The sequence below is a fragment of the Anoplophora glabripennis genome, unplaced genomic scaffold (genome assembly GCF_000390285.2).
Source record: "Anoplophora glabripennis isolate ALB-LARVAE unplaced genomic scaffold, Agla_2.0 scaffold178, whole genome shotgun sequence".
Classification (NCBI taxonomy): domain Eukaryota; kingdom Metazoa; phylum Arthropoda; class Insecta; order Coleoptera; family Cerambycidae; genus Anoplophora; species Anoplophora glabripennis.
The window spans coordinates 817,347-843,592 of record NW_019416348.1 but is presented as its reverse complement, the minus strand read 5'-3'; the positions used below and the strand labels follow the sequence as shown (position 1 = coordinate 843,592).

Genomic DNA, 26,246 nt, shown 5'->3' with positions numbered 1-26,246 from the left:
TACATTCGGCGTATCCCAGTTACAAACTCTAATACCAGAACTCCCTTATTCCCAAAAACTCAAAACCTTCCACAACTTTACATTTAAAGAGTTTATCTTGGAGTGAGGCCCTGTAAAATAGTCTATTTGCAATCTGCCATTATATTTTCTTACCATTTATTCTAATGTCAGTGTTTCATTTCTTCCTTATCCTGGCAAATGGTTTTCAAAGAATTGATCTACACAATGATGTGCATTTTCAAACTCATCAAACAATTTTTTTGAAATTGTCGATCATTTTATTTACTGATCGTAATTATCACTGCTATGATTACCCAAATGCTTTATTATTCATTGTTGTTACGAAAACTTTTAAAATTGTACACAGATTTACCGAAATTACTTCTTGCAATTTGTCGTTATTTATGATTTTTCAAGATCGATTGATCGATCATTCGAAATGCCTCCAACTTATTCATATTAGACTAGATCTGACTAGATCTGAAAAAAGTCTAAGATAGAGATACCAAAAGAAAAAAATAACAAAACAGAACACTGTACTGACTTGCCACAACCTCTAGGTATAGTTTTATTACTTCGGGGGAGTACGAAGAATATCCATCAAAAATTACAACGTTATAGGATTAAGTTTGTCTTCGAACATCGAAGATGTACCTGCGGTGTTGGGTGATATTGGGATTAATAGATTGAGGTTGGGATCCTAGCCCACTTTGTGCAGAAACTGTAGATTAGGAATATACATTAATGGCCCATTGCGTTGCTCACTTATCCAATTTTTCTCTCGAAATCTATATTGCGCAACTTTTATTTGACACGATATATTTGTATTATCGGCATTACTAGAGCTATGCAAAGATTCGAGTTTAAGCGGAACAACCTGTATGTAATACTATTTTTTAACAGCGCCATTATTTGTTACAGTAAAAGTAGAAGTGCACTCCAGCAGCAGTGGAGCAGGGTCAGATGAGAACCTGTCATCCTCCGACCTATCCGAGCGATCTGGCGACCATGAAAATGACTACGAAGACATTTACCTAGTGCGAGAAGAATCCAAGAAGAAGAATTTCGATCGGACAAACAGCCGTTCTCATTCCAGAGATTCCGGGTCTCACAGCCGCTCCGGCTCCGTCAGTTCTTCCAACTCCGGCTGTAATGTGGTGGTCAAGCTTACTTCAAGTACCAACGGTTCAAATAACAATGGAAGTAACAATGTCAGTAACAGTAATAACGCGAACCAAACGAATCAAGCTGTCATTGCTAATAATAGTAATACTCAAGAGAAGACTACCACGTATAAAACGAACGAATTCCTACCAAAACCGCAAAAGTATGAGAAAGTTGAGAAGAAAGTTAAGAAGGAAGGCCAGAGTGTAAGTATTGAAAATTAAACTACTTTTTTTACAGGGTGTGGCGTGTATAATCTATAAAAATTAAACTACAGCTTCCTAATATTTGTAATAGAAAAGTCTTATACGAAAAAGTTCTACTTTTACGTTTTTTTTCCGTAAATTGAAGTTCAATTATGGATCAAAATATTTTCTCTGGAACGGTCCTGTCCGTGCGCTGTACGATGAGTTACGTGCTGTAGACCAGACGCGTAAACTAATCGTCGTTGAAAAGAGAGAAAGATACCTACTTCTCAATTTTTGGGAAATTTTTCAACGCAAAAGTACAAACTAAGAAAAATAGATAATTAAAAAAAAACTGATATTTTCTTATTATAATAATAAAATTAATAGGAATTACTATCTCAAATGCATTGTTGCAGCTGCCAACTGTGTGCACTAAACAAACTCCATTAAAATATGGAACAAAATGAAATAAAACTTACCATTTCTAGAGAAAATGTTGAAATTGATCCCCAGTAGCGCAGATACAGGCATGGCACCGATGCACCCAATTTTGGCGAATATTTTCCCAAATTCTGCTATTCCCCTAATTGTGTTAGCAGCTTCAAGCATACGGTTTCGCAATTCTTCCACCGTAGCAATTGAAGTATCCTAATCAATGACTTCAAGTGACTCCAAAAATATAAGTCCATTGGAGGTAGATTGGGTGACCGATGTGGCCATGACACAGGACCAAAGCGTCCAATCCATCGCTGAGGAAACATTTCATTCAAAAGTGTCGTTACTTCTAGAGTGTGGAAGAGCCCCATCTTGAAGATAAAACATGCGTGCCCGAACTTAACCGGTTCTCCAAAAAGTCGGCATATCCATTTAGTCGTCCTTGAAAGAAATAAGGACCCACAAGTACATCGCCAGCCAGTACCAACATTTACCGAGAACTGATGTTGAAAATGAGTTTCCCTAATCGCGTGAGGATTTTCGTCGGGACATATGTGCATATGCATTCCATAATATATGGAAATCACTTCATCAGGAGTAAATGTCCTTCATCTGTTACACAAACATAAGCAGGAAAGTCTTCTTGATTGGCACATTGCCGAAAAAACCATTTGCAAAAACGCATTCTTTGATCACAATCCGGGGGTAAAATCTGTTGAACTGTATGGTGCGAGATGAGGTTCCTACTTGCTGTGCGAGTCGTCGAGTACTAATTGTGGGGTCTTCGCTGCTGAACGCACTGTAGGATTGTATTTGCACATGGAGGGTGACGTTGTGGCCATCGTTCCCGGTACAACCTACTCGCCGCGAACGCATTTTCTCCGGCTGCACCATACATTCACACCATATCGACATGTTCGGAAATAGTAAATGCATTGTTTCCTCGGCTTATTGTAAAACTAGTTTGTGCACAAACTGAAAAATTAAGCAAAGTGAGAAATAAGAATCTTGTTTTTAATGTAATCGGCACGCTATTCTTGTTTCTTCTTTATAAAAATTACACTTACATTATCGTGGAATTACAAAATAAAATCTTTTGTCTGGAATCTTTCACTTTTTCACACTGATGGATCGATGGATGATGCTTAATATTTAATAATTAAGTGAATAATGAATTCAATACAAATACAAAATCAGATGACTGCACACATTTTTTGACAATGTAACCTAACCATCTTTTAGTATTACAAGGATTATACCGACTTAAATTATAAGGTTGCATCTCGGGTCGCATAAAAACATTTCCAAAGTTTTTAATAAATAACATAGGGTCGGCCTTCGTTTTCGTTGAATAAATGAACTTTCATTTACAAAAAAAAAAAACGCGAATAAAATACTTTTTCGTATAAGAGTTTTCTATTACAAATATCATATGGAAGCTGTAGTTTAATTTTTATAGATCATACACGCCACATGATGTACATTCCTATTTTATATTGTCCTATATTAAGATATCGCCTGAAGTTTTTTCTTTTATTATTTAGATATTTTGCCACCCTTTAAATAATAATTTTTAATGAAATTGATAAAATTGATAGTAAAACAAAAAACGAAATTTTCTGAATGAGTTTGTAAATAACTAGTATTCAGTATTTCAATAAAAAATTCATTTGTTTGAGAGAAATTAATAATTACTAAAGCAACAATAACAAAAGGTAGTAAAAAATGTAAAGTGAAAAATCGTGTTAAGGTAGCATTATCAACTGCAATTCCCCCTCCAACTCATTGTACAATTGTTGTTCCTAGATATGGGATACCTGATAGTAAATTAGTAATTACTGTTGCCCCTCATAAAGATGTTTGTCCTCAGGGTAAAACATAGCCTACAAATACTGTTCATATAACAATAAAAAAGATAGTTACTCCAATTATTCATGTTTCAATTAAATTATAAGATCTATAGTATATACCTCGTCCAATATGAATATAAATGCAAATAAAGGAAAAGGAAGCTCCATGAAGTGTTATTAATCATCCATAATTTACATCTCGACAAATATGAGCGACTCTTCTAAATGCTAATTCAATATTAGGACAATAATGTATTGCTAAAAATAATCCAGTTACAATTTGAATTCCTAAACAAAGGCCTAATATTAGAAGGTGAAGAAAGATCAATTAAAGACCCATTAATAACACCAGCAAAAAAAATTATGTGAACTTTACATGCGGCATATGATTTCCTATGTATTTTTATCTCCTGAGCACGAATCCATAGTCTGTTTTGCTCCATCACTCTTCAGTTTTCCGTAAATCCCTGAATACCTTCATAAAATCGCTAAAAATGGAGAAATTTAGAAAGTGACAAGATCTTAAGACGTGACACATTTTTTTCCACGTAATTTTACCTCATGGATCCGAATCCGTTGTCAGAATTACTCCATAACCCTCTAGTCTTCAAAAAATCGCAGAAGATCTTCAGAAAAAGGGCGAAATTTGAAAAGTGACGAGGTCTTGACATACGGCATATGTTTTCGAATAGAATACGTATGAAATGCTCTGTAGTGCATAGAACCCAGATATTCAGGGTTTGATGGGATAATGGAACGCCGGAAAAATCAACGGCCATCGGAAAGAAGATACAAATGACATAATTGTGCTAATCCTTATTCTTATCCTTATTCATTTTCATACTTTGCTGAAGATTGGAGAGCAATGATTTAATTAACAGAAGACGAAAATACATCGAAAACCATGAGTCACATATAAAAATCTCATTACTTCTACAAATTTGCCATTTTTTATATCTTCATCGATTTTTTGAAGACTAGACGGTGATGCAGCAAAACAGACTATGGATTCGTGTTCAGGAGACAAAAATATACGGGAAACCATATGCCGCACGTCAAGATTTCATCACCTCCCAAATTTCGCCTTTTTTCTGAAGACTTGTGAAGACAGTGATTTTTTAAAGACTAAACGGTTATGGAGTCATTCTGACATCGGAATCGGATCCAGGATGGAAAATTACGTCAAAAAACATGTCACGTGTTAAGATCTCGTCATTTCCTAAATTTCTCCATTTCACTGAAGATTTTTAGCGATTTTCTGAGGGTATTCAGCGTTTTATGGAAAACTGAAGGGTGATGGAGCAAAACAGACTATGGAGACAAAACTACACAGGAAATCATATGTCGCATGTATGTAAAGTTCACATAACTTTTTTTTTGTTGTTGGCTGGTGTAATTTTTAAAACTGGTGAAGTTTTGCGAATTGGTATTTTCATTAGATTTTTGTCGTAAAGGGCCAGATTGAATATTAATAATTTTTACTACTATAATTAAAATAATTAATAGATAAATAATTATAAAAAAAAGTATGGTCATATTAAAAATTTATTTATCTATAATTTATAGGATCGAATAATATTTTGATTAATAAGATCATTTATTAAATTTAAATTGAAAAAAAAAGAACCTAAAATTAAAAATGTAAGTATAATAGAAGAAAATAATCGGATTAAGATAAAAAGTTTACCTAAAAGAAAATTTTAATTTTTCATTTGATGCAATTCTAGTTACCTATATACCTAAATAAATAAATTTAGTATTCCACCAACTATAATTAAAAAAATAATATAAGAGAATAAAAAATTAACATTTCTTTACTATTTTAAACGGAATTTTGCTATTTTCAGGACCAATTACCAGTAAATGTTTTTTTGTAATTTGAAATAAATAGTTTTATTTTAATTTCTAAAATCCTGTATCTCGAAAACAGAGCGTTTACGGACACGTGTGCGTGGTGTGACCTTTTTTTTAATTTGCTACACATTAGTTACATCCGCATTGGATTCCGCATTAAAATTCAGTTGAATACCTTCTTTCTAATGACTTAATTATTTAATGATTTAAAATTCTATTGAAAACGACATGTGCGTCTAAAAAAACAGAAAATGTTATGAATGTTTAAAAAGTCGGCTAGGTATCGATAAGCCAAAAATGCAAAATTTTATTTTCTCCATGATAATTGTTTACGTGAACAAGGAATTTCATTAAAAGCAACTATTATTGTACTGATACATCCATTATTTAATTATTGCAGTTGTCAAATTAATTTGACAATGCAATAGCCCTCATCAGATCTGCCATGGCATTTTGTTTCTGATTGTGAATGTTAATTTTGCCACCAACCAGATAATCCGCTAGTTATTGGAAAACTGTTATTTAAAAAAAAAATACTAAACCAATGTTCTAGTTGTAGCACTTGAAAAATGTAACGTTTCTATTCGAACATATTAACTAAATTTTAGACCTTTGACCTTAGAAAATTCATTATTCTAGTTATGCCCAAATTAAAGTAAATTGCTATAATAATGATTTAAGTAAAATTAAATTAATTCCAAAACATTTTTCGGCAATAGATATATCTTACAAATTTTAGATTTTAAAAATAATGTTCTTTGTCCTACATAAAACAATATCATACTACCATAGAATGTATTGAATATCTTCTCTTCTCTTGAATCTACTTTACCTTGCATGAAATATAGCTTTTCAAATGTTCTTACGGTAGGTAGGTCGCAATGGACCTATTGCCTTGTTTTTATTGACAACAGTATTTTCACACATTAATCAAAAGATGATATTGTCGATTTTAGATATATGAAGTGGATATATTCTGCTGGGATCAACCATTGGTCTACATTGGACTTCCATGATGTTAGAATTCCTCATTTGATATAATCAATCTATGTAATTAGAATCCACAGATTTAACAGTGACTCCTTTACATAACTTCAGCTTCCGGTTTTTGTCTTCCCGATAGTAGATAACACTAGACCTTCACACTTGCACAATACGTGGACTTGTCCTCTTTTTATTGGCAGAAAATACACAAGATGTCTTTCATCAGGCAAATATTATTCAGATATTTCCTGAGCCCGCGATATGTTGTCCTGACCAACTGTTATCCTTATTTGGTTCAATATGTCCCTTGTCAACTTTTCGATAGTTCATTTAAGAACTTCCCTTCGTGTCTGGTTTCTTTGGGGTCTTATCTTATCTTTTCTGTTCCTGTGAGAGTGTCTTGCTTTGCTAACTCCTCAGCTTTCTCGTTATTCTGATGTCCCTCTTGTTCTGATGCCCCAGCTCATGTGCATCGTTCTGACCTACCAACGCATCCAAACAACTCTACACCTGACTTTGTTCTGGTACAAGTTAATTGCCTTTAATATTATTTGGCTGTCTGAGTAAGTAACAATTCGTTATTAACTCCATTGAGCAATATTTAGTAGCCATCTCTTTTGCTTGGAAAACTCGTGCATTTCTAAGTTAAAAGAAACTTGCTTACTTTCAGATATTTCATCTTCAAATTCTGACTATATTTAAACCGCCCTTATACCAGACTAGATTGGCTCTAGGAGGAAGCATCTTCTTCCACTCCCTCGTTTTTGGTATCGATATCACGAATTCAACAGGGTATTAGCCCATTATCCTAAAAATGACCAACTTATTAAAATGCTGTGTTGCTTGTTATCATGTTTTATTTTTAGTTTGCTTTCCATTTTGATATATGAATAATATATATTGCTGTTTTGATTTTCAGGAAAGTGGTCTCTCTTCATCCCCATCGGTGTTAAGCTTCGAAGAAGAACCGGAAAAAACCAAACTAGGAGCTCGTCACTCTCTTCCTCCCAAAACTAATACCACACCAGCGAATAATTCTAGAGTGTTAAAGAGAGTTACTTCAGTTCCGATCGAAGCTACCCCTCCGCCTCCACCCCCACCTCCACCACTCAAAAGTTTGAGCAACATTCTTGACATGGACGACGAACCAAGGGGAGCCGAGATCGTGGAAGTAGTGGAAGAACCTACTTTAAGACCTTCTGATATCGTAAAAGGAATGTGTAGAAGCATGTCATCTTTAAGTAAGTATATTTTTTTATTCTTGATAACTTGAAAACTTCTTGCTTCAGAATCTAGGAAAGAGAACTTCTTTTCGTATAATAAGATAAAAAATACAAATTCTATCAGAGGTTTCAAGAATGTTGCAGATTTTTCTCGAAATAAGTAACAAATTAAGTAAGCTAAACGGTATACTACAATTCAATGTTGTGTAATTTTTTTCTACCACGCTATCAATATTTAGAAATCAGATAAGCATTGTTGCGAAATTATTTTAAACAAATGCCAAATCTTTTGCAATCTTTTGTTTAAAACCAGCGAAACAGTTTGATAAGACAAAGTAGCATCACTTAATTGACAGAAAAGGAACAATTACAGTTGATTTCCTTAAGATTTTTATCTTACTGTTACAAATGTTTAAGAGATTACAATATTTATCGTAAGCTATTCTTTTATTCATTCAGACTCACCTCTTCATACTTGCATAATGTTATGTGTTAATCACATAAGAACCTGTTTTATACAATTTTATGACTACAAAGTAAATATTGATTAATGAGTTTCAACGTAAGACTAGGAAACATTATTTAATTGTATACAGTTTATTGATAGGGGAGGCAGTTGTCCATTAGGTACTTAAAGTATTTTCTTGTGAATATGTTGTAATATGTTTTAAAAAGTAAACAAGTATCTAACAATACTTTCTTTAAGAGGGGCGTTTTTATGCTTAATTTCTAGTGAATTTATAGTCAATTTGTCGAGAGTTTTAGAAAATCTAAGGAAGTTCGACACAATATCTCTTCACTATATTAGTTATGCAAGTTTTGTGCAGGCTGTAAGACAATCTACAAGGTGACAAGACATTCAGAATAAGAAAATAAAGCTTATGTTTCTCATTAAGTGTTCTGTTGAACATGCAGAAAATCGCGTATGGCTCTATAAATAGAATCACACCCCGCAGTGTGGTTTTAAGAAACTACTAACACATGAATTGATTACAATTATTACGTACTTTTTACAAAACTCTTAACAAAACAGGAAAAGTACACTTTTTGAAGATAAAGGAATCTTTATGTTCCAACATTTCTTTATAATACTGTGGAAAAGATGGCGATAGCAACAGTAGTCGTCCTAGAAGTTTTTTGTGCCCCAGAGTTGGACTAAGATTAATTTTTTGAGTGGTATTTGCACCGACTTTTTATAATACAGGATGTTTCAGGATTAAGTCGACAAACTTTAAGGAGATATTCCTCATAAAAAAATATGAAATAAATCAAGTATAAATTTTTTTCCAGAGACGCTTCATTTTTAGAAATATAGGGCATTAAAGATTTTTAAAAAAATTCGAATTTTTTAAATAACTTCTAAATGAAAAAGGCTATTTAAGACAAATTTGGCATGACATCTTCTTATAAGATACCATTTTCTCATAGAAGTAGAAGTCCCGCAAGCAACCAGTGGCGGAGTTACGGGGACTCAGACTCATTAAATTATAAAAAAAAATTGGCCGATTGACCGGAGGTAGTGGCCGATCGATACTGAATTGGAGTTAATTCTCGACACTCTTGGACTATTCACTGTCTTAGATCTTTTAGGGTATCAACTGGCACCTCGTAGACTTTTTGTTCAACAGCACCCCAACGAAAGATGTCGTGCTTGTCTACAGTCCGGAGGCGCCAATTTCGAACAAAATATTTTTTAAATCATTTCATTTTTGATTCACTTTTCGCTTTGTCTAGGTATAATATTAATTGGTAATTTTTTGGTTGTTTGAATTTACAAATAAATTTTCATGTATTGTTTGCCATCTTATTTTATTTAAAAGTACACAACATAAGTAAATGAAGTGACTACAAACCACAAAAAATTTAGGAGTATTGCAATGGTCGTTACGTTGTCGCATTACGACATAGTCACATTAGATGTTAGGTACTTAAATATTTCTATTGTTTTCATTAACATCATCTTTTTTTTCTAAAAAAAAAAACACCCTATATCTCAAAAACGAAGCATATCCTAAATAATTTTAATACTATTGGTTAAACCCAGGGAAAGGGGAGACAAAAAGACTTATTTTATTTGACTCACACATACTCGAGACTAAGACCAATTTTAATAGGTACTATATTTTTTTTAGGTTTTATGAGGAACGTCTTCCTAAAGTTTATCGACAGAATCCAGAAGCACCCTTCCGAAAAATCAATTTTGCCATGAAACTATAAGAGTTAAAAAAAAAAGTGAATGTGCACTTTTTGTCAATAACAAACTGTTGTATCTAAAAACAGCTTCATTTTTTATTTTCAGTGGGGCCGTATTAATTTTTTTATAATTTAATGAGTGAGTCCCCATAAATTCTCCACTGGTTGCTTGCGTGACTTCTACTTCTATGAAAAAATGGTATCTTATAAGAAGATGTGTCATGCCAAATTTGGCTTTCTTCATTTAGAAGTTATTTAAAAAACTCGAATTTTTTTTTAAATTTTTAACGCCCTATATTCATCTCTATTTTGTTACATCTCTAGAAAGTGACGACTTTTCTTACTTTAAAAAATTATCTCATCATTTGCGGATTCGTACTATAAAAATAGATGAAACAGGCGGGCCTATGAAATACACCGATGTCATGGAAATTAAGCTGATCAAATACAAACAAGTCACTTTCATTAAAACGGCAGAAATTTAAATTCAATGGAATTCTATTACAAAGTCTTAATTATGGATCTATAAAAATTAGTAACAAAAACTACGCCCAATAAAATCATTATGTGAAGAAAATACTCCAATAGTACGAAATAAAGACTTTCAAATCTTTTCTGATTCATTTTAAATATTTGTTTTTTTTTTCTTTAAATTATTATACTAGAGAAGTAGTGTTTTATACATATTTGTTATTTTATATTAACATATGGCCGAATCTCATTTTGTGGTTTGCTAGTTAACATAAATGTCGGCGTAACTTCATGCGGATACAAGATTTCAATTTTCCGAAAGAAATTGTAATTTTTAGTTACAGTTTACTAAAAGTAATACTTTCATCTCTCAATTGCTCAACTTACAGCAGTCTCACATCACCCATCTTTCTACAATAGAACGAGATAAAGTACAAAATCTTTAAAATGCTCTCCTGCAAAATTAGAAAATTGAAATGTGTGAAAAGATTAATTTTTGCTTGCTCGTGGCATTTTCGAAAAATAATATATATATAGTTTTGAAGGAGTACCACAAATGACACAAAAGTGTCACTCTAGCAGATACAACTCCATTGAGAAATATTAAAATTTAGTACCTACTATTATATTATTATATTATTCTTATGAAGAAGTTGATGACAACGATTCTGAATATTTGTTGGAGGTGCTTGATTGCAAGATTTGTTATGATAATTATATTCATTATAGTAGACACACCTTAATAGTATTCTATGTCAAGTTAATTTTATAGCTATTATACCAAATTAGGCTTCATAAATTATATCCGTTTTGCATCACCGTTTATGCTAACATTTAAAATTTTATCCTCTTATATTTACAAAAAAAGTTAATTTATCATCTGTTCTTCAAACCTTCTCTTAATTTTTGTGTTTTCATTTTAATATACAGGGCAACCAGAACTGACGGTTAGCCGCCATTTGAAATTATTTTTCTAATTTCATAAACATTTTATTACACCATGTCCTTTTTTTCTCAACTTTTATAAAAAAAAGTTCTTCGATACCTCTTTCCTTTCAAAAGACACGAGATGGTATATAAAGGGAAATTAATCACTAGCACCTAGTGATTTTGTTGGCTGATTATTTTTAAAAAGATTATTTATTTACGTCAGTAATCCTTTGTTCCACGGTAACGCTGAGAACACCAGTTTCTGACTTGATCGAACCAAATATATCATTTTAAATCTGTTGAAGGGGAAGGATATCGACTACTCTCTTGCGGTTTCCTATTTGCTCTTTCCGTTTTCCTGTAATGGCGGCCAACAATCTATTCTGTGTTACCCTATATATATAAAGCACTGTTTATAGGATATCCAGAAGCTAATGACCCAAACTTCAAGGAAGCTCCCTTGGATGAAATAAACCGATTTAGATCAAGTTACCTTAATACAACTTTGTTTCGTGAAAAAGTATTTTTTTTATTATCCGTACTAGTATGGATACTAAGACTTCATTCAGAGTATAGGTTATTGCATCTAGAATAGAACTTTTTTTGTCAGATCGCCGATCGCCAAAAACTATATTAATACATCTTCGGAAAACGAGTTAGCGTTTTAATCTTCTTTCCACCTCAAAAAGAGGTTATACGTTTAGAGGTGGCTAATTCTATTCTAAACTAATATCACCTTCAATTTCTATGTTTATATAAGATTTATTGGAAATAATTACGAAATATGCGTTATACGGAACAAAATTAAGCTTTAAATTTTTAATTTAAGCTAATTTAAGCTGATCTGTCTTAGTGAGTCTAATAAGGTTTGCTGCCTAATAATATATTTTTTATCATTTATGTTAGAAATGTATAAGTATAAATGTGATGATATTATGATGGCACCCCTCTTTAGTAAACACTTTTAGACAGCTAAATTGTAAGATATTATAGTTGCTAACATACAGTATTTAATATATTAGATTAGAAATTAATCCATCGAAAGATATATTGAACTGAACTGATGAAAATCTTCATTATTTTCAAATTTTCATTAAATCTGCGGGCAAGGGAGATTCTATTTAATAGAGTCGCATTTCTTCCCAACAAGACTTTCCGGTTAAGTTTATTTAGATTTTTTAAATAAGAATTACTTCTTTCATTTCTGTTACAAAAATATTTCGAAATCATTTCGTATACTTAAATTAACTTGTTTATGTTTTATTAAAAACTACAATTTTGTTGGCTTTAAGGTTATCAAATTAAAAATAATCTTAATTTAATTGAAAAACTTTAAATGTCGATTTTTTTCGAAAATGGTTGATATTATCGCAACATTTTATAAGAGTTTTTCACTTTTATAATATGTCATATCTACGATAAAATTAAAAATAAAGTTCTATCCACCAAGTACCCCTTTGAACGTTTAAATTTTGCCAATATCTATTATTTTTGCTCAAAATTTACATCTCGTTATCAACAACAAGTATGCCAATCGTTGCATTGCTAAAGAACTTTAAACAAAATATAAGAAATAAAGAAAAATAACGTAAGGAATTAATAAGTAACCTAAGAAAATGTAATTACATATTTTTATAAATCATTATTATTATTATTCTATTTTATTAAATATACCAGTACGACATTTAAAAAGTACTTTTATTAACAACAGAATAAATATAATAAAGCCTGTATATAAAGTAACGTATCTTGAATTGCGGTAATGGTTTTGTGTAAAAATGTAAATATAATTATCAAAGAACACTTGTGTACAGAACTGTTCGCAATGAATTAGACCATGTTAAATGTTATAATTTATATACGTACAATTAGTGTTTCATATTGAGGTTGGAATTACTTTACTAAAGTTGTCAGCAAGACTGAAAATTATAGGTTTCTTAATTGCCAACAATTTCTTCAATAGCATAAGATAAATTTATTATAAAATTGGCAACACGACACACAGACACATTATCTGATTTTGGTTGTCAATTGATCTATTCAAAATGAAAGGAACAAGGATCTTTTTTAAATTCTCCGAAGTATGTCACTGCTATCCAGTAGAGGTTATCCAATTAAAGAGTCAGTAGTCTCTTCACCCGATTCGCAACTCCAGATGTTTCCTTGAATGATAGGTATCTATTTGATATATTGTCTTTCGGCATAAGCCTCTCGTTTTATTCTTCAAGTTTATTAAATTGCTTGCGTGTGTTTTAGTTACTTATAAATTGAATTTATTTATACTAGTTGGATGTTTCATGAATTATATAATTCATTTTTTACTACTTTTCCTATTCCAAAACTTCTCCCTTTCTTAATTTTTGGACTATGATTTCCGAGACAAACTAATTTTCTGTAGATTGGGTGCCAGTTTTGATCTACAAATGTGGCTTAATTTGGATATATATGAGTCTGTTTAATAATAACTCCTGCTGGAGCTAGAAATGCAAGGAACTTTGATTCGGTTTATTCTCATAGACCAATTCATTGAATATGTAGTTGATAAAACGTAAACGAGATTCAAGCAAACCTAATTTTTGATATATGATTTACAACAATTTAATGTTGGGACTATAAATCTAATACTAAATAGATACAGACTCTAAATACTACAAAGCAAACAAAAAAATATAGTTAGAACATGATTAAAATAACAAAATAGTAATACATTATTGTGAATTCTTTATTAAACAGAAACTCTTTAATTTTGTATTTAAAGTTTTTACAATTTAAGTCTTTAATGTTTTTTGCTAACACATTATAAAATTTAATACTCTAATAGTCAGTATTAGAGTCCTTTTCTGATCTTCATAAGTATCAAATATAGGTTTCGTAAGGTATCATTATTTCTGGTAGAGTGACAATGAATTTTTTCATATTATACTTTTCTATATGTGTAATAGACATTGTAAAATGTATAGTCAAGGGAGTGTTAATATTTTGAACTTATAGAATTATTGTCTGCCGCCGTCTTCATATTTAAGTTCGGCTATTATTTTTATGGCTCTTCGTTTTGGAGTTGACTGGTCTTATATAAAAAAATATATGTATATATGTGTATTCTTTTACATAATATATTTCGCATGACAATCCCATGACCATTTTAAATATACTCCTGAAAATGTTATTAAGTAAGGATTTTTAATATCTTGTTTAAATATTTTTTGGCCTTTAATATGGATCATCAATTATTATAAGACTGCGGTCAATGAGTCTTGTACCATTGTCAATTTGAATTGATAAACAAAGGTAAATTGTTGACATAAATTAAGAGAAGAGCCGGTTAAAAAACTGATCCTTGTGGTACTGCTCAATTAACACCGGTTAATGTTGATGTATTATTATTATGGATGACTATGTGCTATGAAACCATAACAAAACAGTTTATCATAGAATTGAATAAGATACACAGTCAAATGCTGTTAATTATGGTAATGCGTGTACAAAAACTCATTCCTGTAGTTCAAGCGGTTCGTAAGATATTGGCAAAAAATTAAAAAAAAAAATAAAATTTTGACACGGTGTATCTCGAAAACGAAAGCCCGGAGAGAAAAATAGAAGAGGAGAAGAATGTTTCTTTTTTCAAGAGGAATTTACAGTTTTCCGTTGCGATACTTATTTAGGAACACCCTGTATATAAAATTACTTGTCCGATTTAAATGAAATTTGCTATGTGCTAGAACTTTTGCAAAACGAATAGCAGTGGCAGGAATAATTGCATTTACAGAAACTACTTTTAAGCAACATGCTACTTTTTTGCAAGTGAACTTGCTATTTTACTTTTTAACTTATTATTATGATAAGGGTATTTAAGAAATTTTTTCTCGTATAAAAAATTCAGTTACTTTGTTTTAGAATTCTAAATTTTGAGGAAATCGAATTAATTCTCCGAAAGAAAGTTAATTTAAATTCAAAAATTAAAGATTTTGTAAAGTTTATACTATAGGATTACTCTAGAAACAATGAATTCCACACATACACATTTAATTGTTTAAATATCCATAGCATAAATTCGCTTGTACTACACTGCATTTCAACATGGACATTTTTTCTTCGACCCACTTCAAACGTCAAATAGTCTGGTATTAATAAACTTAATAATAATATTACTTCTCTATCATTAAAATAAACCGATAATGAAATGTACCTAATCCTGCAATTGCTACCAACAATATCATTTTAGTAGCTAATTAGCTAATTACTTACTATTAAATTACGTGAAAACGCAATAGATTTATGTAGGAAGACTTTCGTAATATCATCAAAATTTATTAGAGACATAAAACAATCAGGATTCCTTTATAGGAGGGTATAAATTGTAAAATCAATAGTCTTGAGTACAATATAATCAGTTATAATATGCTGAACAATAAAATAGAAATTTTAAGTGTCTGTTAAGTAGTAACTATGATGAACTGAACTAGTTGTATCTGTAGTAAGGAATTAGATAAAATAAATTATATGAACAGTTGAATTTTTACAGTAATCCTTCCTACTGCAAATATAAACAGAAAAGTTACTGGAATTTTACATCTGTCTAAAAATTGAGCCCACAGTTCATTTATTCAGCAGTTTAGTATTAAAAAAAATAATAATATTAACGCTTTATCATTAAAATTCACCGTTAATTAAACCATAGTTAGCAACACAATTTTAATTGACTTCAAATAATAAATATTTTTATTATAAATTTACAGTTACAATATATTAATTAATTAATTAATAAAACAAAATAATTGTTATAGGTCAGTCAAAATGTATGAGAGGATTTTGAAATCCGGCGAGCAACAGGCAATCATTTTTTATTTTTTGCTCGAAAACGGCCGCAAATACGAAAAAATTGCAAGAGACAAAAAGTTTCTAATTAACTAAGTAACAGGGGGTCAAAACCATTGGTCTAGAAAATACCAGTGGCGTACCGGTAGAAAGTTTGGGGGGCTGAAAGGAGACCTAACCCTAGAAAAAGTATCACCCTGTAGATCGTAACAACTATTGGGCACAGCTAATGATGCAAGTAATCTAAGTTAGCTTACGTTCTAAATTTGAGCTTCATATCTCAAAAACTGTGGGAGACACGAAAAAAAACGGGAAAATTGTATTGAACTTTTAACATTCTATACTATATGAAGTTTTTTACATAAAATCATGAGCAGATTCACCCCCTCCGCCCTGTATAAAGGCATACTATTATGAAACATCCTGTATTATTTTATAGCCAAGTTTGATTTATTAGACAAAATATATTATTTTCTTACTGAAATAACTATTAAAATAGTAAAAAAATTGTTTTTGGTACTCTACCTGCTGTCAAACTCGTCAAAATTTCGTTGCGAGCCAGGAACAATTTCTGCACAATTTACATAATTTCCATTCATGCATATTATTACATGATTTACTTTTACTTTTATTTTAAAAATAACTTTATGCCATAACACTTTGATGTATACAAGAATATTTCGTACTGTATTCTAAAATTCTAAAATTCGTTTCTGAGATACAAGTTATTGAAAATTTAAATCACAAATGGTATACTGAATTTTGTTATACGAGCAGGGAAAGTTGTAACTTCAAAACTCTTAACACTTAAGACATTATTACTCTTGCTTTTAAAAGGAAACATCAACATTTCGGAATTACTTATCCTGATGGTTCAGATTATCAAATCTTTTGCGTATTCCGCTGTTTTACAAACAACGATTTAGTTTTCTCAATGATGCAAGCTTAGCTAGAGACGAATATGTTGTTTCCATATGATTTAAAGAGAAATAAGCACCCCACTAGTTTTTCCAAGTTTTTCGTTTATAATTCTCCTTCAGTAGATACTTGGACGAAAGATGTTTCTTCATATTTTGTCATTTAAGAGTTATCTTAAATGACAAATTATGAAGAACTACTAATTTGTTTCAGTATTTTAATAGTATTACTAATTTGTTTCAGTATTTTAATAGTATTTCAAAACGCCAATGAAGTTCTTTCCATAACCTATTTCTTATTGAAAATTAAAAATTAATTTTTTTCCATGTTTTTTTATAGTTAACGAGATTGGTTACAAGAAATAATATGTACATACAGATTTACAACATATCGGTTGATGAAATATATCTATAACATACTAATAAAAACTTTTAAAACTGTTAACGAACACAGCCACACAAAAAAATTGTCTGTACTTTTCATGCGACATATGTTATTCGTAGTATTTTTGCCTCCAGATCACGTATCTGGTGTCAGAATTCACAATATCACATCACAGGAATTTCCTAACCTTAAAAAACATGTCAAAAATAGCAAAAATTCACGAAAAAGTGCTAGGAAAAATACATTATTTTTTCTATAACGCTCATTTATATTATTAAGACCCCGCCGAACGTGTATCCGCGGTCAGAATTGGTGGTTCTTTTTCTAACCTCAAAAAAAACGGGTCAATTAAGGTCAGATAGATATCACGAATTTTAAAAAAATAACAGATTCGCGCCAAATTTGGGATACGGGGTTTTCGGATCGCTGATCACGAAATTCGAGGCCAATTTTGCAAAATTCGAGATGGCAGATCCAAGATGGAAGACCAAATTTTCAAAAAATAACACATTCGCGCCAAATTTGGTATACGGAGGTATTCGGGGTCATTGATCACGAATCCGAGAACAGATTTACAAAATTCGTTTTTAAAAATTTAATCAGTTACCTATGTAGGTACTCTATTACCTGAAATTAAGCAGAAAAAAAAAGAAGAACATATAGTCGAAAAAAAGAAGGTTAAAATATGATTGATCATACGAAACCGGTAATAACGGCAGTTACAGTGAACAGCTCTGTATACCAAATTTAGCGCGAATGCGTTATTTTTTGGAAATGGTAGGCCATCTTGGATCCGCCATGTTGAATTTTGCAAAATTGACCTCGAATCCGTGATCGGCGACCCCGAAAACCCCTGTATACCAAATTTAGCGCGAATCTATTGTTGTTTGAAAATTCGTGATTCGTTACCTTAATTGTTTCAGTTTTTTTGAGGTTAGATTCACGTTCGGTGGCGTCTTAACCATATAAATGAGTATTTGAATATAGTAAAACAAATTTTTTGAATTTTTTTCCAAACACCTTTTCGTAAATTTTTGTTATTTTTGACCTGTTTTTTGAGAAGGCAAAAATACTACTGATAACATTAATGTCGTATGAAAAGTACAGACAAGTTTTTTTGTGTGTGGCTGTGGAATTAACAACACTTCTTTCAAACACAAAAAGAAATATTAAAACATAATTTCTTTTAAAAGTTGTTTAGTAATAAATTGTGGATTTCAAAAATACAAATACTGAAGAAATATTATTATACCGACTTATCTATTGAATATCAGAGTTATTTGTATTGCAGAATGTATCATTTTGTAAAACAGCAACTCGTAACAGCGATTTATTAGTTATTAATCAATAATTTGAGATTTTGTGAAACCTATATACATATTTTAATAATTTCGTACTAATTAAACAGTATATGTATAGCGACCCATGCATTCAACATTTCTTTTAACGTAATAAATGGTTAATATTTATAGAAATCTCAATTAACCAGTAGAAGTACAAGAAGTAGAAGATGCTGAATATAAAAAAATTATATGAATTTAGCATTGGCCTAAAAATACTGAATTTATGGAGCTAAAACGGTTCCATAAATGTTTTATTAATAACGCTTCAGTAATGATCAACCGCTAAAATTTAATTATGAATCACAAGTAACAATTTTGAGACTACGAAAAAATAGACGTAAATGTATAATTACCAGTGTAATAGAAACCAGCGCGGTTTCACTACTTAGTAACACTTGCCAACCAAACCAGAAATAATGACTACTCGCTATATAAACACTGCTAGTTCTGTCTGTCGCATTACCAATTCAAATGGCAAAGTAAGAGGCGAATATTAACTCTTCCCACTTTTTTCAGCGGCCAGACGGCTCAACTCATCATGCTCCGATTTAACCATCGTCAGTTTAGACGCCGAAGACTCGGAGAAGCACGGCGGGATCAACCTGGTGAACAAGCAGAGGGTCTTGCCGTTCATTCCCCCTTCGTTCCCGGGCAGTGCGGACTCGAACAACCTGATCAAACCGTCGGAGTACCTCAGGAGTATCAGTGATAAACGCGCTTCGATTTGTTCCACCAGGAGTTTGTCCGAAAGCGAGGACACATCCGACAAGCTGGAAGTTAAACAGGAACCAGTCATCCCGGGTCCACCCCCACCACCGCTTCCGGAATTACTCAATGGGGACTTCCTGAACAACAACGCGAAGCAGGAACAAGCCCTTGAAAACAAAAAGCAGAACCAGCCCTTGTCGGCAATCAGCATCCAGGATTTGAATTCGGTCCAGCTGAGGAGGACGGATAAGATGATGGCTTCGAAGACTTTCTCGGCTCCTACGAGGAGTATGAGTTTGCAGTGTCTCCAGAGTGAGCCGTACTTGGCGCAAAAAACGGATCTGATAGCGGAGCTGAAGATGTCGAGGGACATCACGGGGATAAAAAAATTGAAGATCGAAAGGGCCAAGACGGAGCAGCATAAGGAGAAAGAGATATTCTCGGAGATATCGAGACAGTTTACAACGACGAAGTTCGTAGAAAAGGTGAGCTATCTTTTATGTGCGCATTTATTATTTTTATTGCAAGCACTTTCGTTGTTTTTTTATCGATTTTATATGGTTAAACAATCTGGGACATTTGACCAACTTAGAATATATACCAAATATTGTTTATCATTGAAAAAGTTTGCATATATTTACATAATAATATGCATAAGTTCTAACAACGCTGTTTATTGCATTAGAATATTAGAAAGTAACAAGCAAATTTGCAACAAACGGCGTCGTACACTACATTTTATTTACTTAAACGATTTGGTATATTAAATATCATAAGGTCAAAGGCGATAAATACTTTAACATTTAGTCGAAATTAAACAGATTATATAAATACCAAATACTTTCCACAGTTGTTTTTAAACTACTGCAGGAAAGGTTTAATAAAATAAAAATCACTAGATTTATTGGCGTAACATTGGAGCTACTTAAAAATAGTACCTAGGACTTGTGTACCAACTGTAAAAATAATTAATAATTTCCTAATTTACTTCTTTTGCCAAACAAATCATATTTAATCCAAATTTCATTATTTTATTTGCAATACTGATACGTTTTTCAGTCAAATAACAAATAACGAGCTGTTGCCTTTTAGATAAGTTCGACATGCATTTTAGAGTAAATATACAATTTTAGAAATTTAACGTGGTTATAAAAAAAACTTTTGAAATCTGTGTTGTTTGCAATAATACACATTTCATTAGTACACTGTTCTAAAAGCATTACAGCAGAAACACTTAATTGCAATTTGTTACTCAATTTATCAATAATAATTGGACCATATATTTTTAAAATTTTTTTTTGAAGCTGTTACAAAATTAAATTTCTAAGCACATGAATAAATAGTTATAGGTTATGATCATTGTAACCAATCATATTTATATTGTTTATTATTTTGATGTATTACATAAAGGAACTACAAGTAAGGAAGAAAATATTGAACATCTTGTTAATTTTAAGTGAATGTCGATTTCATAAATTTTTCACATGTCTTTTTTTAATAACTGCCAATTTCTATTGATATAATTCAAGAAAAGAAGGAAGTTGTATCTGGCATATAGTATTCTGTTTAAATTGGTAGTTTCTGAAAATATTTGAAGCACTTTATTTTGCAAATTATTATGTAATACAAATTGGAATTCATCAAATTTTCGATTCCTTATTGACAAAAATTGAGTTAATATTGCTTCATATCATAATAATAAGAAAGATATATCCATACACATACTGTGCGTCTATAATTGCTGATCCATATCAGTTTCTTTCCTGTTGAAGTAAAACGTTAAGATGTAAGTAATTAAATATAAAGTTTCACATTACACAGTTTTTAAAAAATATATAACAGGTTTGTTTCTGCAGCAATCTGGTGTTCATGCAGGATTTTTAAACTGTCATCAAATCGTTTTCTAACGATCAGACCGGTTGGCCAATCCCAGACATGCATATTAATATCGGTAATCGCAGTCGTCTGATATTGGCCGCTCGATCATCTTTTAAGTTAATTTTGAATATACAGGGTGATTTAGAACTTATTCAAAAGAAAATGTTTGGGCAGTTCGAAAATGATTTAAAAATACACTTTTGCCTGGCACTGGAAACTGGTCCACTGTAAAACCTGTCCTTGCACAATTCAAAGCATGTAGTTGGCAACCGGCACGGCGGCAAAGTGTAATAAAAAATGAACGGACAGAAAATTTAAAGAATTTCTTTCCCAAGGAAAGAAATAGATAAAATTTTATAACACCTATTTTATTATCAGCAAATTCAACTGCTTTTGCTGTTATTGTTAGGTATTATTAATTAATAAAATTAATTTGTGGTTTTAATTAATAAAATAATTTGACATACCTGATGTTACAACTGTTTTTTCACTTACATGTAAACACATTTAGGCCTGTCTTACCCATCCGAACTAACACAAATGTTGTCTTGCTTCGCCATAAATTAAAACGATATCCATCAACTCCGAGTTGCTATACACAAAAGCCATTTTTGACACTAGAAAAACTAATGTAAACACTATCGCAAAAACGTTAACACTAAAATCGGATTTCAATATTCGGAATCGCCTGGGGCCACGTGGAGAGAGAGCGCATTGGGTACAGCGCACAACGCGAATGACGCTAGAGACTACAGTAGCCCAGCAATGTAAAGGTTATAAATACTACAACTTCAATAATTTTTTTCAACGGAATCTATAAGGATTTTACAATGTTTTTTATGATATTGACTGCATTTTTCATGACCCATCTATTCTCAATTTTTTTTGGATGGATAAGTTGTGAATCACCCTATATTTCCTTAGGATTTTAGCGGAGTAATGTGCAAAGTATCAATTACGTTATTTTATTTTTTTTTAAATTATTACTACTTAATCCGCAATTAAAATAATTCATTTTTATGACATTCAAGAGCAATCACTTACAATCGTCCACAACCGCACCTGCGTAATAAAAACAGTTTGCAAACATCCGAAATTTACTGCAGAAACAAACATAATAATAATTCCTTGTACCGATATATCAGGTATTTGACATTAATTGTCACACTTTTCATTAATTCGGCTATTGTAACAGATATTTAGATTTTCAACTAAATTAATATTATATCGAAGTACAATAAAATAATAAAATAATATACAAATAATTTTACCTGTCATATTGAGATACCTGTGATATTGTAAATCTTGAAATAAATTAACATATTTTTCGCCCGACCACTTTGGACAACCAATAACCTGAAACTCATTATTTTTTAAATTATATTTAAAATACAAAATTTCTAAATAAAATTAAATTTTAAATGACGATATCAAAGTCTTCTTTATCTACTATATGTACAATAGTACTGTACACTATTGTACATATACATATACATATACATACAGATACGTACATATACATATAGATAAAGATTTTGATATCGTCATTTAAAATTTGATTTGATTTAGAAATTTTGTATTTATTATNGTGGCTAAGGCCGGTTTTCGGCCGATTTTAGGTCAGGATTTAAATTTAAAAAAAAATTGTTATTTTATCATCTGTTATCAATTATATTATATATTATATATTATATATTATATATAAGGGTGTAACTAAATACTTTGTTAAACTTTAGTGGCGGATTTTATATCACAAATTAATAAAAGAAGTTCCTATAAGCATGTGTTGGAAAATGATTCGTTTTTGACATACTTACATGATGTTCTATAATTAATGAGCATACGTAAATTAAAAAAGTAGTAATACTTCTATTCAACGATAACGTAGTTATAATAATATAATTAATTTTAATTTCAAAAATAATTTAAAGTTTGAAGTATATCCGGGTATAGGAAATAGGAACTTTTTTTGTAGACTTGGAACTATTTGGTCTTTGAAATATCGGTTAATTCCATTTGTTATAAGGAAGCCTTTTGAAACAGAAATTATTAAAACTTAAAGATTAGTTATTAGCGTCTCGTGTCAATAAAAAAATAATTAATTTCTTTCAAGATTTGCAATACCTACTTTATTATTTGATGATTTCAATATGACAAGTTTTTTTCACTAGTTGTATCTACTATTTAAATAGAATATTTTTATTTTTTATATTTAAATAGTACATAAAAATTTGATATCAATGGGTATAAGTATAATGACTTCATTTAGAAAAATGTTTAGAACTAATTTGAATTAGTGTAATAGTTTAAAAGTAAAGTATAATAGTAATTTCAATTATTATAATATATCTATTAATCCATCTAGGTACTAGAGATAAATAAAATAAATTTGGGTAGGTACTAAGAATATACAACTATATTGAAGATATGGCCCTGTCTAAATACATATAGATTTCATTCCATTTTCCATTTCCAATTCCATTTTTAACCATCATATACACCGAAAATGGTATCTGTTAAAATGGAACACCAATTTTAATATGTATTTTTCACAAAAATATTCAACTTGATACCTATAAACTGTAATTTGCAGTTTCCTTCGTTTGTAATCTGTATCTATATTGTATACCATTACATTTTTTAAATTTTCGTATAAAAGAAAAACTTCTATCTAATTTCTTAGGTACCAGAAAAGGACAACACCGGCAATATCATTCCAGCATGGAAGCGCCAAATGTTAGCAAAAAAAGCGGCAGAAAAAGCAAGAAAAGAACTGGAGGAACAACTACAAAGGGAAGCCGAAGAGAAAAGACTGCAATCTATCCCTCAGTGGAAGCGGCAGTTACTGCAGAAAAAGGAAGAAGCTGAACACAGAATGAGGTATGTCTGAAGAACGTAATATTTACATAATATTTATTAAGTGTCAAAATTATAAATTTTTTTGTCTATAAAACATAAAAGACTTTTATATCCACATACAAAAATCTCTGAAATTATAGGTGATTCACCAATTTTTTATCAACAAAAAACATATATTCTAACAATCATTAAAAATCAATTTAAATAACAATAAATTGTCGGCTGCATTCTCTTAATTTTATATTCAAAGTATGCCAATATCACACTTTCAGACACATTTTTAATTTCTTACCATTCCAAAAACTCTTTGTAAGCAGATTTTATTGCCTGATAGATTTACTGGGAACAAGTCAAGAAATATCACTTTTCGCTGCTACAGACATTTCACATGGTAGATCTTGTTTTGTTGTTTTATTCAATTCCAATGACAAAGTTATTGAATAAACTGCCACCAACTCAAGATTTCAAAAAAAACTCGTGTTCTCTTAATAAAATAATTGATTGTTTACTAAAGCTTGTTACTGATACACCAAAGAATATTAAAATATACAGGGTGTCTCAGAATATATGGGTAACCTCTCGGATTTATAAAGGGGGCGTTAAAATAACATGACAAGTTCCTATAAAAAATATTCCTAGAAGGCCCCTACAGAGATACAGGAGATATAGGATGCCCCTAAAAATAGATTTTTTTGAATAACTTTTAAAATATTTTGTGTAATTTTACTATTTTTTAATTTGATGGACAACATCTCTTTAAAAATTGACCCATGAAAACAATTTGGTTTGCCAGAGACGGACTAGCTGTAGCACATTAATGCCAATTTTTTTACACCCTTTACGATAAAGACACAAAAATAATATTTTTAGATACTTGAACCTTAAACTAAAAAAAGGTACTCTTGGTTTGTTGGTTTGGTTATCGATAAAATGAACTGTTTTCGAAAAAAAACTATTTTTAATATGATTTTTATTACATCCGTAAAGAGAAATATACCGATGATTCATTCTGTGCCTATCTAAAAAATGCTACTATTATTTAGATTTGTTTTTCACTTGTTATTTTGGTGCTATGATTGTCTTTTCGACATTACTGATTCAGATAAGAGTACCTACCTATCTGAGTCTGTAAGTTAAGAGTCCGTCACGCGCTTGAAATAAACCCATTTTAAGGGTTCGGCCCATAACACATATTTGGAAAACGAATAAACATAGCGGCCGAAATAAAAAAACAATTGAAAGACAAAGTGTTTTCCTACTGCTGTCTTGTAACAGTTTTTTCAAAATTGGTTTCTAATTGTTTAAATTTAAAGAGTAAACTATGCAAGAAATCGTCATATTTACAATTTATTTACGTAAAAATAGAGGCTTAAATCAAAAATTGCTTACAAGAGGGAAGTGGGTCTATCTTTTAGCTTTGCAATGATACCAAAATTATATTGATTTGATAAAAATTACTCAAAATTCTATGCTAAATCCCGAACGTCTACAACTTCAGAAACGAATATATTTTAAATGCTGCAACCACGTGTGTTTTACTCAGTGGGATGGGCTTAGAGATTGGTAATTGCGGACAGGACCGGAGTTCAAAGAAATATCTAGTCAGTGATAATCTATACGTTTTCAATTGAGAGTATTGAATTAATCGATCTTGCGGGGTTCGATTCTTTTATTTTCATTGGAAGAAGTTTTTGCATCCAATTAGATATTATATCAGAGATTGATATAAAAACTATCTTGAGTTAAAAGTTGTACGGCACAGCCAGGCAACGTTATTTCTAGCGGAAAACTAAAAAATGTATTTTTTAATAAATGTTTTTACTGCACTATCAGCGGTAATAATTAAATTTTTAATAGTAATAGTATATTTAATTTGTACAGCACATTTCGGCGTTTCCATCCCAGCCCATGTTTATTAAAGGAAATGCCGACAATAATCCCGTTTTCGTTTTTTGCCGTTTTTCTTGAGAAAGTATACGTTTTTTGTTTCCAAATGCACCTGGTCATACTAGTGAAATAACTCAATTATGATCGAGTGCTCGTTGATGA

General features: G+C 31.0%; 1 protein-coding gene across 1 annotated transcript in view; it reads left to right on the top strand.

Annotated features, from left to right (window-relative positions):
• The window catches only part of LOC108904912 (putative mediator of RNA polymerase II transcription subunit 26), a 31,488-nt gene that overhangs the window by 471 nt on the left and 4,771 nt on the right, over nucleotides 1-26,246 (top strand). The window contains exons 2-5 of the mRNA XM_023454194.1: nucleotides 904-1,370; nucleotides 7,395-7,716; nucleotides 19,269-19,945; nucleotides 24,022-24,218. Of these exons, the coding sequence (XP_023309962.1) occupies nucleotides 904-1,370; nucleotides 7,395-7,716; nucleotides 19,269-19,945; nucleotides 24,022-24,218 (1,663 nt within the window). The remainder of the gene's footprint in view (nucleotides 1-903; nucleotides 1,371-7,394; nucleotides 7,717-19,268; nucleotides 19,946-24,021; nucleotides 24,219-26,246) is intronic.